At 37.5% G+C, this 11,853-nt stretch overlaps 2 protein-coding genes across 2 annotated transcripts; one reads left to right on the top strand and one right to left on the bottom strand.

The window, feature by feature from the left end:
- Nucleotides 1-6,954, top strand: snx22 (sorting nexin 22). The gene is made up of 6 exons (XM_039669750.2): nt 1-168; nt 4,900-5,088; nt 5,637-5,731; nt 6,219-6,257; nt 6,353-6,420; nt 6,516-6,954. The coding sequence occupies exons 1-6, from the start codon at nt 79-81 to the stop codon at nt 6,707-6,709; spliced, it is 675 nt and encodes a 224-aa protein (XP_039525684.2). The 5' UTR covers nt 1-78; the 3' UTR covers nt 6,710-6,954.
- A 976-nt stretch (nt 6,955-7,930) lies between these two features.
- On the bottom strand, nt 7,931-9,811 carry ppib (peptidylprolyl isomerase B (cyclophilin B)). The gene is made up of 5 exons (XM_039669751.2): nt 9,502-9,811; nt 8,981-9,094; nt 8,807-8,900; nt 8,458-8,642; nt 7,931-8,320 (listed from the first exon to the last, which is right to left on the bottom strand). Exons 1-5 carry the CDS (start codon nt 9,634-9,636, stop codon nt 8,198-8,200), a joined length of 651 nt encoding a protein of 216 aa, XP_039525685.1. The 5' UTR covers nt 9,637-9,811; the 3' UTR covers nt 7,931-8,197.
- Between the last annotated feature and the right edge of the window lie 2,042 nt (nt 9,812-11,853).

Genomic DNA, 11,853 nt, shown 5'->3' on the forward strand with positions numbered 1-11,853 from the left:
GGGAGATCCACGGCGGATTGATCAAAGCACGTCACGAAGCTGATCTTCAGTTCAGTCTGTGATCTGTGTGTGTTTGGGATGTTGGATCATCAGTGTGTGTCTCCAGTCATCGAGGTCTTCATTCCGTCTCTCATGAGGGAAGTGGACGAGACAGGAAAGTTGCGCAAAGTAAGTCACACTGAAACTTACTGATTTGTGGTTCCTCAGTCAGTAAGACTAAAATAGGGTATAGCTCGAACGTGAGTTTGACGGTTTGCACGTGATTTTGTATATCATTAATTTTGAAGGCTAAAATTTAATTTATTAGTGAATCCATTACATAAACTTACCACAGGTGGAAACTACAGTTTTTTTTTTATGTAAAATTATAGTGAATTAATTAGATATCAAACTATTTATGTAATATCTTCCTTCATTTTCGACTAGCCTGTATTGACTATAGTTTTTGCAGAAACATTGTTAACTGTGAATGATAAATTATTGCAACGTCCCTTGTATTTCAGATTATGCTGTATTCATGACATAATATTCTGTAAGACGTAAGAAGGTTCACTGTAAACTTAGTTAAGTCATGTAAATACACGTAACAAAAGTCAGAAACATTTATCAGACACGTTTATGTTGTGGCAAAGTTGTTGTCATGTTCTGCAAGCCACGCTGCTTGTTGTAACAATGCAGAAATGATGACCTTCCAACTCTGGCTACTTTTAGTAGGAAGCAACAAAAACAATTACGAGCATAGTGTTATTATTAGCACAATAGATGCATGCTTTTAAATGCAATATAATATAAGGTAACACGTCAGGTAAGTGCCAAGGTGTGTCTTCAGCGGATTTTAACGCCTAAGGAAAAATTACGAAATAGTCTATGCAATTCTTAAGAATAGATATGCACAATTCTACTGTCAACACTTAAAGGAATTAAAGGAGCAGGAATATGACAGAACATGTTTAATGACGCAAGGTTTTGGACGGTGTGAAACATCTCAACTCATCTCAGCTTTTTAATATATTTTCAACTTTCTTTAGCGTAGCTAGCTATTGTTGCTGTTTGTTTGAGCATGAAACAGATCTGCAGTGTTATAAAGTCCCTCTTAAGGGCGTTATTCTCTAAATCATTGCCATTGTGAACTCCCTAAAACACCTCTATTGTAGTCCTGAGTTTTCTTCTGCAAAGGAACATGTCACAATATTCCTTGTTTACATAATTCCCACCCAATGCATACGATGAATAAAAAGGTTGAGGCCTGGTTGGCTGCAAGCGCCATCTTCTGGGAATTCATTCAGCATGACCCTCGGTGCATTATGGGTATTCTCTATAGCCGTTTAGCGTACATCGGTTGTACACTCGTTATTGTGGGATTGAATGAGTGCGCTCGATAATGTCCACTGTGGTTTCGGACACTGCTACAACTGGGTGCCCCCTCAAATAGTGATCAAGGGATCAAGGGGCGGAGATGGGTTGGATAGGGGTGGGGTTAGGGATCAAGGGGCAGAGATGGGTTGGATTAGGGGTGGTGTTAGGGATCAGGGGGTGGAGATGGGTAGGATTAGGGGTGGGGTTAGGGATCAAGGGGCGGAGATGGGTGGGGTTAGGGATCAAGTGGCGGAGATGGGTGGGATTAGGGGTGGGGTTAGGGATCAAGGGGCGGAGATGGGTAGGATTAGGGGCGGGGTTAGGGATCAGGGGGCAAAGATGGGTAGGATTAGGGGTGGGGTTAGGGATCAAGGGGCGGAGATGGGTAGGATTAGGGGGTGCTATTTGCATTTCAGTGTTGTTGTACGTTAACAGTATACAATAATAGCATAGTGTAAATTATTATATTATTTATTTAATGGATGCCGTCTTATTGTAACAATAAATTGTCCCGTATTTGGACTAGACTCTCCGAAAAAAAACCTCTGAAAACCTATTCTAGTAGACCCAAAAAACAAAATCAAGACTTTATAAAGGTCATAATATGGCCTCTTTAAGCAAAAATCGAAATGTTTTTTTTTTCTGAGTATTGAATTTAACTCTTAATTCTGGATTATTTGAGTAATTTACACCGTTTATTCTTGTATTTTTTTAAATACTAGAACATGTGTGTCGTGTGACGTCCAGCTGCAACAGAACCGACCCAGCCAAGAGCGAAGGAAAGAGAGTCACTGTGCTTTCAAAACATGCATGATGCAAAACATTTAACTTGAGACTTTGTGTCCTCAAGTTAAAACGACGCGTATTTTTGTGCATTCATCCGTTCAGAGTCGAATTGTCTGAGCAAACTCTAATATTTGACTGTTTTGAACTAGAACGTGTGCCTTTCTCTCACATCCGGTGTTTTCTGTTTGACCTATCAGAAGTGGTGGAGCTTTTGTGGACAGAAGTCTCGACAGGCAGTTGCTAAAAGTAGAACAGCTGAATCACAAACCACACGACAACATGCTGATGTCAGTCAAAGCCGTAATGCCCAACACACACACTCACACCTGTCAGATCCAGTAGGCCATGAAAACATCTCTGAACACAGAGAACTGGAGAACTTCAGAAGAAGGGAGGTCAGAGGTCACAGTCGAGAAAGATGAATAGAGCGATTTGTGTGTGCGAAAGAAGTTCTTCGTCCGAGCGGAAGTATCCAGCTCTGAACATCAGCAACAATGAGAGCTCTATAAGAACGAGTGAGGGAGAAACTGGGGCTAAATCTGAAAACACGAAACAGACGTGTGTCCGCATGGCTAACCAATGCTCTCTCCACCCGCCTACACTTACTCACTTTACCCAGAAAGCTCAGCAAAAAAACAAAGACATACGTTCTAGACGGTGTACTAGAATTTCACAGCTAATTGTGTAGAAGTGCCTGATTTGAAGGGATATTTCAACTTGGGATGAGAAACGATTAATCGCGATTAATCACATCCAAAATAAAAGTTTGTGTTTACATAATATATATTTAAGAAATATTTGCATTTATATACTTTATATTTTTATATTATACATAAATATAAATATTTGATATATTAATGACACATTTTCTTAAATATACATGCATATGTGTGTATTTATATATACAAAATAATTATACACACTACACACACATATATTATGTAAACACAAACTTTTATTTTGGATGCGATTAATCATGATTAATCATTTCACAGCCCTAATATATTTATACTAAATTAATATTATACATAAATATAAATATTTGATATATTAATAAAAAAAAATTCTCAAATATATACATGCATATGTGTGTATTTATATATACAAAATATTTATAGACACCACACACACACATATTATGTTAACACAAACTTTTATTTTGGATGCAATTAATCGCGATTAATTGTTTCACAGCCATCGTTTCAACTAAAAATGACAATTTGTCATCATTTGCTCACCCTCATGTTGTTCCAAACCTTAAATGCGAGTTTCCCCCCAAGCCATTATGTGAGTTTTTCTGTTAAATGTTTTCCATAAAATGAAAATTAAAGGGATTGAGGCAGCCATGCACCAATACATTTGTTTTTAAAAGGCAATTAGTTTGACAGCCTATCCACCATCATTGTAAGAAAAAGAGCATTCATATTTTAAAATATGATATATTTAAATAATTTATTTTTACATATATATTTATAATATATATATATATATATATATATATATATATATATATATATATATATATATATTACATATTATATTAAATTTAAATGTATGTATAAACTTATTTATGGTGTTTGACAGTCTTCACTTTCATTGTAAGGAAAAGAGCAGTGTGAATATTTTGCTTTCATTTGTTGGTAAAAATGCTTAAATAGCTCTAAATTTCCTGAGTTTTTTAAGTGTGGGCTGATCATAACACTGCATAAATAGTTCTCATCACTGTGTTGAGCATGCTTGAGCACAGACTTGTCAATACATGCTTGAGAAACAATCATTTTTATTTCTCTCTCTCTCTCTCTCTCTCTCTCTCTCTCTCTCTCTCTCTCTCTCTCTCTCTCTCTCTCTCTCTCTCTCTCTCTCTCTCTCTCTGCCTGCCTCGGATTCGGAGAGAAAAATATTTGAGGTATTGAGAAGCGAAAGATTGAGCTCACAGTGGGAAATGTTTGCTGGAACTGAATGTTCTGTGTTCCTTTGTTATGGGTGGAAAACGGGAAACGGCTAATTCTCAGATCTGCTCACACACAGCAAGGTTACTGGCAGAGTCCTAGTGTAGAATTCACTGAATTCTGCCTATGAGTAATCAAAACCATTCAAACATATCAGTTGTCATCACATGACCTCATGTCAAAAGTCATTTCTAACATTTCTTTTGGGAGTTTGACAAAATTATCAGTGTATTGTGAAACTGCAAGATTTATAGCTATTTCTTTATCCTAATATCCTCCTATGGAGTTTCCCATTCACAATACACATGCTTTTTTTTTTTTATCTCTCACATGGAGCTCAATGCCTGATTGAACCAGCAAAAATACTGTTGTTTGGTCAGGTTCGCTGGAGATGAAAGGTTTAGATATATCACATTGACATTTCATTGTGTTGTTGACAATAAAGCTCCACGAGTCTTTGTAAAGAGGGTGTGATCCTGAAGAATTGCCACACCTGTGCTGATTTAACCTGTATAAATTTAGACGGCCTATATTAAGACTAAACTTTTGTACTGTTATTTTTGACGAGGTGAATGAATTCTAATGGAAAGCGAACTTGAATTTGACTAATATTGCTGTTGTAACGTGGCCGTGAGCACATCCGAGCTCTAGAGGGCGCGCTGACGCTGGAGAATCAGCACTGGCGCCTCCTGCTGGTCATTAATCATCGCTGCACAATTATGTTGTCTCGTGGTAGTTAATTCGTTTTTTGTGAAGTCTGATTTAATCGTTTACAGGTTTTGTAATATGGACTTTCTTGTATTTTTAGCTCTTCAGGGTGGAGATTCTCTTCAATGGAAGGAAACACTTTGTTTTGCGGCGATACAGTGATTTTCAGACGCTGCACAGGAAGCTGAAGAAGATTGTGCGTGCTCCCGATTTCCCTAGTAAGAGAAACCAGCACCTGCGAACCAAACCACTGGAGCAAAGACAACAGGAACTGGAAGACTACATCCAGGTGGAGACCCTTATTCATTTTTTTAAGTACCTTTTATTTTTATTTTTTCATTTTGACACAAAGTCACAGTCTGCGTGCAGCATACTTCACAAATAGGGTAGTAGTAGCCTATATTCTTCCTAATTTACCATTCTCACCCCTCAATGTTTTGTTTTTAGTGTATATTTTAATATAATTGTGTGGAATAAATACTCTTATTGTATGCTTTCTATTATTAGACAGGCTACTGTTCTAGAATTTATTTTCGTGAAAGAATTGTTTTCAGCAAAGATGCAAATTGGTGAAAAGTGACTGTAAAGACATTTATAATAATTTTCTTTTTCAAATAAATGCTGTTCTTTTGAACTTTCTAATCATCAAATTATGATTAGAAAAACATAATTATCCTCAAAACATATTAAGCAGCACTACTGTTCTCAAAATTGATAACAATAAATGGTTATTGAGCAATTGTTTTTTAAATTGTAATAATATTTCACAATATTACTGTATTTTTTGATCATCCTCTTTGTCTTTTTAATGTCTTTTTAATTGTCTGTCAATTGCAGGTGATTCTGTATCAGAATGATGTTGTTCCTCAAGAGCTCCTGGACTTCCTGCAGGTCAAACATTTTCATTCAGCGAGCAAGACCTGCAGCTCTGAGTATGTGTTTATCAGTGTATTCTATCAATGCCTCCACATTTTAAAGTCCCCCATTACGCTTTTTGCACATTGCCTTCAAAGTTTCATAGATCAGAGTGCTCAATGAATCGAGTTATTGTCGCCTAAAAGGAAGAACCGATTCTTATTCCCTGTTTGGACCTACTTATGTTTGTAATACGTTTGCATAATGCTAGATTATGGTCTTCATTTAACCATCTGACCAATCAGAGCAGAGTAGACTCTCAGAAAGGAGGGGTTAAGAGAGACTGAATCCTTTATCAAAGCGTTTCAGACACAGACAGCCTATGCTGCAGTGTGTATTATTAGAAAAATAGTGTTTTTATGGTTAATGCATTCAAACCTGTTGTAGAAGATCTCCAAAATAAAATTAGAAACATATAAAAGGGGACTTTATTTTAACAGTTAATTAAGAGCATTATTATTTAAGGAAATGAATAACAATATTTACTTATTAATGTCCTTTCAGTGAAAACCACTCAGACGACTGTCAAGAGCAAGGATACAGGTGTGTTCATCCTCATTATTTATAACACCTCCTAGATTTGGATTCAAATTTATTCAAAACCGCATTCATGTTCTCTGAACGATGTCTTTTTATAGATTTCAGTCATTCCATCAGAGAGTAGTTGGTTTCTCGGCAGACCCTTACCAGCTTGAATCCAAATCAGGTAAACAGATTGTTGATATTTCATTACAGAAATGTCTTTTTTACACTCAAAAACCATCCTGGGAAACTGTGTGTGATGGTCATTTCCCCTCACAGACCTTCCTGATATCGTGGCGGCCGGTGTCCTGCAGGGTATGTACCCCCGAGACGTCAAAGTGAGTTTCAAGAAGGTCTGTGGTAAACCCAGTGTCCTCGCCTGTGCACCAGAGCTGTCCGTGTATCCCAGAATCCCCATCATTACCATAAACAGAAGTGACATCAGCTCCCTACCAGAGTCACAGAGAACATAAGTGCATCACTGCAGTGTTACCTAGCAACCTCACTTGTCTAAATGTGCCTTTGCATGTTTATATCGACTGAATCTCATCTAGAAACGGTCCATTTTCCAACCTTAAAATCAAAGAAAATAGTCCCATCAATTATTCGGACAAAAATAGTATTATACAATGATGTAGAATTAATTGTACTTTGTTACTATATTAAATATTATACTATATTGGGAGATATTAGTTTAAAATAAATGTGCTGATTTGGAGCTCAAGACCCATTTATTGTCAAAGTTGAAAAGTTGCGCTGCTTAATGATTGTTAATATTATTTGGTTTTGTGCCCTTCAGACAAATCTTTATGGTCTCATGAGATATTTAAAGGAACACTCCGACTTTTTTGGACTTTAGCTTATTCACTGTATCCCCCAGAGTTAGATAAGTCCATACATACCTTTTTCATCTCCGTGTGTGCTGTAACTATCTGACGCACCCACCAATAGCCTAGCTTAGCATAAAGACTGTATATAAATGGCTACAGCTAGCATAATCCCATTAAGAGACAAAATAACACAATTTTCCTATTTACATGTTGTGATTTGTATAATCACAGAGTGTACAAATAACAAGGTAATATGAGACACAGATATCCTTTAACCGTATAAATATTGGGAACTATATTCTCAGAAGACGAAGCACTGCTACGGTTATCACTCCGCCCAAGTAGCAGTGCTCCTTTCTGACAATATAGTTCCCAATATGTATATGGTTAAAAGATATGTGTCTCATATTACCTTATTATTTGTACACTCTGTGACTATACAAACCACAACATGTAAATAGGAAAAAATGTGCATTATTTTGTCAGTTATTTGGGATTAGTATGCTAGCTGTAGCCATTTACATCCAGTCTTTGTGCTAAGCTAGGAGCATCAAACAGAGTTACTGCACGCACAGAGATGAGAAAGGTATGTATGGACTTGTCTAACTCTGGGGGATACAGTGAATAAGCTAAAGTCCAAAAAAAGTCAGTGTTCCTTTAAACTCTGTAATAATATATATATATAAATCAGCTTTACATTTCATTATGAAATTCACATTTCAAACCATGGTTTAGGTCACTGATTTTGACTGTGCCAAACCATTTGTCTGTATTTTAAAAGTGTATTTTTGTGTATTAAATAAAGACTGATTAGTTATTGGTCAAAAAAAACAAAACAAGGAATTATTCAAATGAGACAACACATTAAGAAAACCTGGATCCTTTATTGAAGATTTGATTATAAAAGCAGGTTGAAGTGGGTCAGAACCCGGACCGATTGGAATGCCTGTTAGAACTGGACCCAGGATGTGCCGCTCTGCGGATCAGGACTGGTGAGTGATGGTCCCACGAAGGGGGCGGAGCTCCAATGACCACACACTCACACACAAGCACTCACTTACCACTAGAACTCTAGTGGCACCAAATGAAATCCCCTTAAGCCCAGAGTCCCGTTGTTTCCTCAAACTTAAATTACTCTTTAGCTACTGCGAAAGGCTTTTCCACTTCGATCTTGCCGCTGTCGTGGATTGTGACGTCCTTAAGAGGTTTATCTCGGCCATCGGTCTTCGTGCCCTCGATCTTTTTCACAACGTCCTTGAAGGCAAAGGGGGAAACGCTCAAAATTAGCACAATCTCTCTGGAGTAAAGCACTTATTTACCTGAACTTTACCAGTCAGGAATCATATAGAAGGAAGAACGCCTCTACAGATGGACAGAGTGGATATACTCACCATGCCCTCTAGGATTTTGCCAAACACAACATGTTTTCCGTCCAGCCATGGCGTTTGGACAGTGGTGATGAAGAACTGGGAGCCGTTGGTGTCTTTGCCGGCATTGGCCATGCTGAGCCAACCAGGACCGTAATGCTTCAGCTTGAAGTTCTCGTCAGGGAAACGGTCTCCATAGATGCTCTTACCTGCATAAAGACAGAAAGAGGTGTTAGAAATCAGTTTATTGGGCGTTTTTTTGGCATTTAAGCGACCTCAAACTCATTTTTTGTAGTATTAGGCTGATAACTTTTGAGTTCTAATCTTATGACATCATAAATGGTAAAAATTTCAATCTTTTGTATTTCAATACCTCCGGTTCCATCTCCCCTGGTGAAATCTCCTCCCTGGATCATGAAGTCTTTAATCACCCGATGAAACTTGCTGCCTTTGTAACCAAATCCTTTCTGGAAATCGAAATCACACAGTTTAGTCTCAATTGACTGTGATTCATGAATACTGACCCCCAGTGGAAAGACACACTCACCTCTCCAGTGGCCAGCTGGAGGAAATTTTCCGTTGTTTTAGGGACAGTCTTTCCAAAGAGTCCAATAACTATCCGTCCTACATCCTCATCTCCGATCCTGATATCGAAGTACACCTGGGAAAACAACCCACCAAATCCAGAGTTAACACCAGTACATCAGAAACCACTTCTGCAGGAGATGCATTAGATCATAGGAATTCCACTCCACCAAGAGACCACAAACCCCCCACTTATCTTTAGACTTCGGTTTAAGTGACAAATACTGCTGCAGTATTAAAATATGAAACATGTCTGTAGTGTTACCGACCGTAGCATATTATATTTTGCAGAAAACCAATGAACTTTGGTTAATTCAAATAAAAAAGCAAAACCGAGACTTTACAAGCAAAAAGAAATGGACTCCACGAATCTATCACGCTGAATTTAAGTGTGAACGCAACATTAGTAATTCGAATTCCATCAATTGTATCCAATAGGCCAGATTCAATGTTGCAGTGCATGTAACGTTAGCGTCTCTGTACCTTAGCCGTGACTTTTGGTCCCTTTTTCTTCTCATCCGCCTCTGATCCGCTCGGGAAAAGCAGGAAAATCACCGAGCCAACGATCAATGTGACTGCCACCAAAAACTTCATTCTCTTCTCACAGATCCGCACCATGAACGAACGACCTGAAAAAACTGTGTGTGTGGCGATGACTGTGTTTTAGGGTTTCTGAGGCATCCGGGGAGGAGATTTAAGCTGCGCCCCAGACATTACGATCAAACCCGGGCGGGATTTGAGCACCTATAACTGATCCAGGAACAGATGAGTAAGTATGATCACTATGGGAACATACACCCTCTCAAACTGATCTGAGAACAGCCGCTGGAAGCGCACGCTGATAAATGTGACGTGTCCCAACCCAACGGATTCTGATTGGACGGGTTTGTGTCTGTCTAGGTTTGAAGAGCCAATCAGAGTTTGAAACGCGTAAAGAATGGACGGAGCCAGAGGCGCTACTCGAGACGCACGCATCAGCATTAAAGGCACAGGACACTAAATAAAAGGTTATGGTTTGTTTGTAATAACGTTCAGCAAATTTAGTTCATTAAAAACGCTTGCGACATACTTTTAACCCTCAATCGGGTCATGGGGTCGATACGACCCCAATCGACTTTTACTTAACAAAAAAACCCAAAAACCGTTCCCTTCATCTCAATGGAATAAGATTTTGTAACTTTTCATCACCTGGGATTGATTCTGAAGAAGGTATGTACAAAAATGTTTACATTTCTGGTCTTAGGGTTCAATATTATGGAAGCTTATGTGTAGCATTATTCAATTTGAAATGTAATATGCAAAATGACAATGCAATATGTAAAATGGCATTGCATTTTTTATTTAAATTTACATTTTACATTACCATTCTAGCAACGTTTGGTGCAAAATGAAAATGAAATGACATAATTTACATTTGCCATTTCATACACTAGTTTTAATATGCATAATTGAAACGCTTTATAAGTGGCAAAATTAAAATGAAAATGCATTACAGAAATGATTAGATATGTGTGACATATTCAAGCAAAAACTGTGGAGGCCCGCCTTGATGCAGTGATTGACAGGCCAGGAGGGGGCGTGGTCGGCTCGGATTGCATTTTCAAAGTGCATGAATTTTGCTACATCCATTCCGGGGCATTTCGTGAAAATGCAATCGCGAGTGTCTTGACTGTGAGTGTAAATGCACTTAATAAAAATAGCATTTGAATGATCATTTTGGCACAGTTTTTGCTTTAACATGTTACACATATCTAATAATTTCTGTAATGCATTTCATTTTAATTTTGCCACTTATAAAGCGTTTCAATATGCATATTAAAACTAGTGTATGAAATTGCAAATGTAAATTATGTCATTTCATTTTTATTTTCATTTTGCACCAAACGTTGCTAGAATGGTAATGTAAAATGTAAATTTAAATACAAAATGCAATGCCATTTTACATATTGCAGTTTTTCATTTTGCATGTTACATTTCAAATTGAATAATGCTACACATAAGCTTCCATACAATATGACTCCACATTGAAATGAATGGGAAATGGGAAAAAAACCTAAATATATTTTCTTCATGTTCAAAAAAAAAAAAAAACTAAATATATTTTCTTCATGTTAAAAAAAAAAAAATCCGGCATAAATCTGAACATTTTTACACAGAAATGAAGGCCAAGTACTAGGGCATAAATGCAATGTATCATAAAAATATTTTATATGCTAATGCTAAAGCTAATGGTGTAGTTGAGGAATTATGTAATATGGATACAAAAGTACTTTATATCTCCGAAAACACAGCAATAATGAATAGATGAGAAGTAAACAAAAAATTGATATATTAATTGTACTATTACTCAATCAATTGTTGGGGTCGTATAGACCCCGAAACCCAGAAGTGTACACAGGAAACGAAGACCATGAAGGATAAGTGCATCAGAATTGGCTTTATGCCCAGCTGCACTACTTCCTGAACTTCAGCCAGCTCCTTGTTTCCTGTCTGCCATTATTGGACAAATTGATTAACTCAGGTGTGCTTGACCTCAGAAGTCACGGCAACGATAATCAGACACTCCTGAATTAATCAAGCTTGGCCAATATATGGCAGACAGGAAACAAGGAGCTGGCTTAAGTTCAGGAAGTAGTGCAGCTGTGCATAAAGCCCATTCAGTACAATACTTTAATTAAAGACAATAATATAGCATAATAATATAGCATGAAAAGCACAAAAAATCATTTCTGCCTCAATATCTGATAGGTTGCTGTGTTTTAACACTTTTTTATGAAGCTATCAACATAATATTGCAACACTGAACCACCTATTTGTTCTCACCACTCTCACTTC

Source organism: Pimephales promelas, chromosome 25 (assembly GCF_988280905.1).
Source record: "Pimephales promelas chromosome 25, fPimPro1.hap1.1, whole genome shotgun sequence".
Lineage (NCBI taxonomy): Eukaryota > Metazoa > Chordata > Actinopteri > Cypriniformes > Leuciscidae > Pimephales > Pimephales promelas.

Excerpts from the sequence above, each read along its gene's own strand:
- snx22 (XM_039669750.2), top strand. The coding sequence starts at position 79 with ATGTTGGATCATCAGTGTGTGTCTCCAGTCATCGAGGTCTTCATTCCG. Across the intron at positions 5,089-5,636 it reads AACTGGAAGACTACATCCAG|GTGATTCTGTATCAGAATGA; the intron begins GTGGAGACCCTT and ends TGTCAATTGCAG. Across the intron at positions 6,258-6,352 it reads TGTCAAGAGCAAGGATACAG|ATTTCAGTCATTCCATCAGA; the intron begins GTGTGTTCATCC and ends GTCTTTTTATAG.
- ppib (XM_039669751.2), bottom strand. The coding sequence starts at position 9,636 with ATGGTGCGGATCTGTGAGAAGAGAATGAAGTTTTTGGTGGCAGTCACA. Across the intron at positions 9,095-9,501 it reads GACCAAAAGTCACGGCTAAG|GTGTACTTCGATATCAGGAT; the intron begins GTACAGAGACGC and ends TTGTTTTCCCAG. Across the intron at positions 8,901-8,980 it reads TCCAGCTGGCCACTGGAGAG|AAAGGATTTGGTTACAAAGG; the intron begins GTGAGTGTGTCT and ends TTCGATTTCCAG.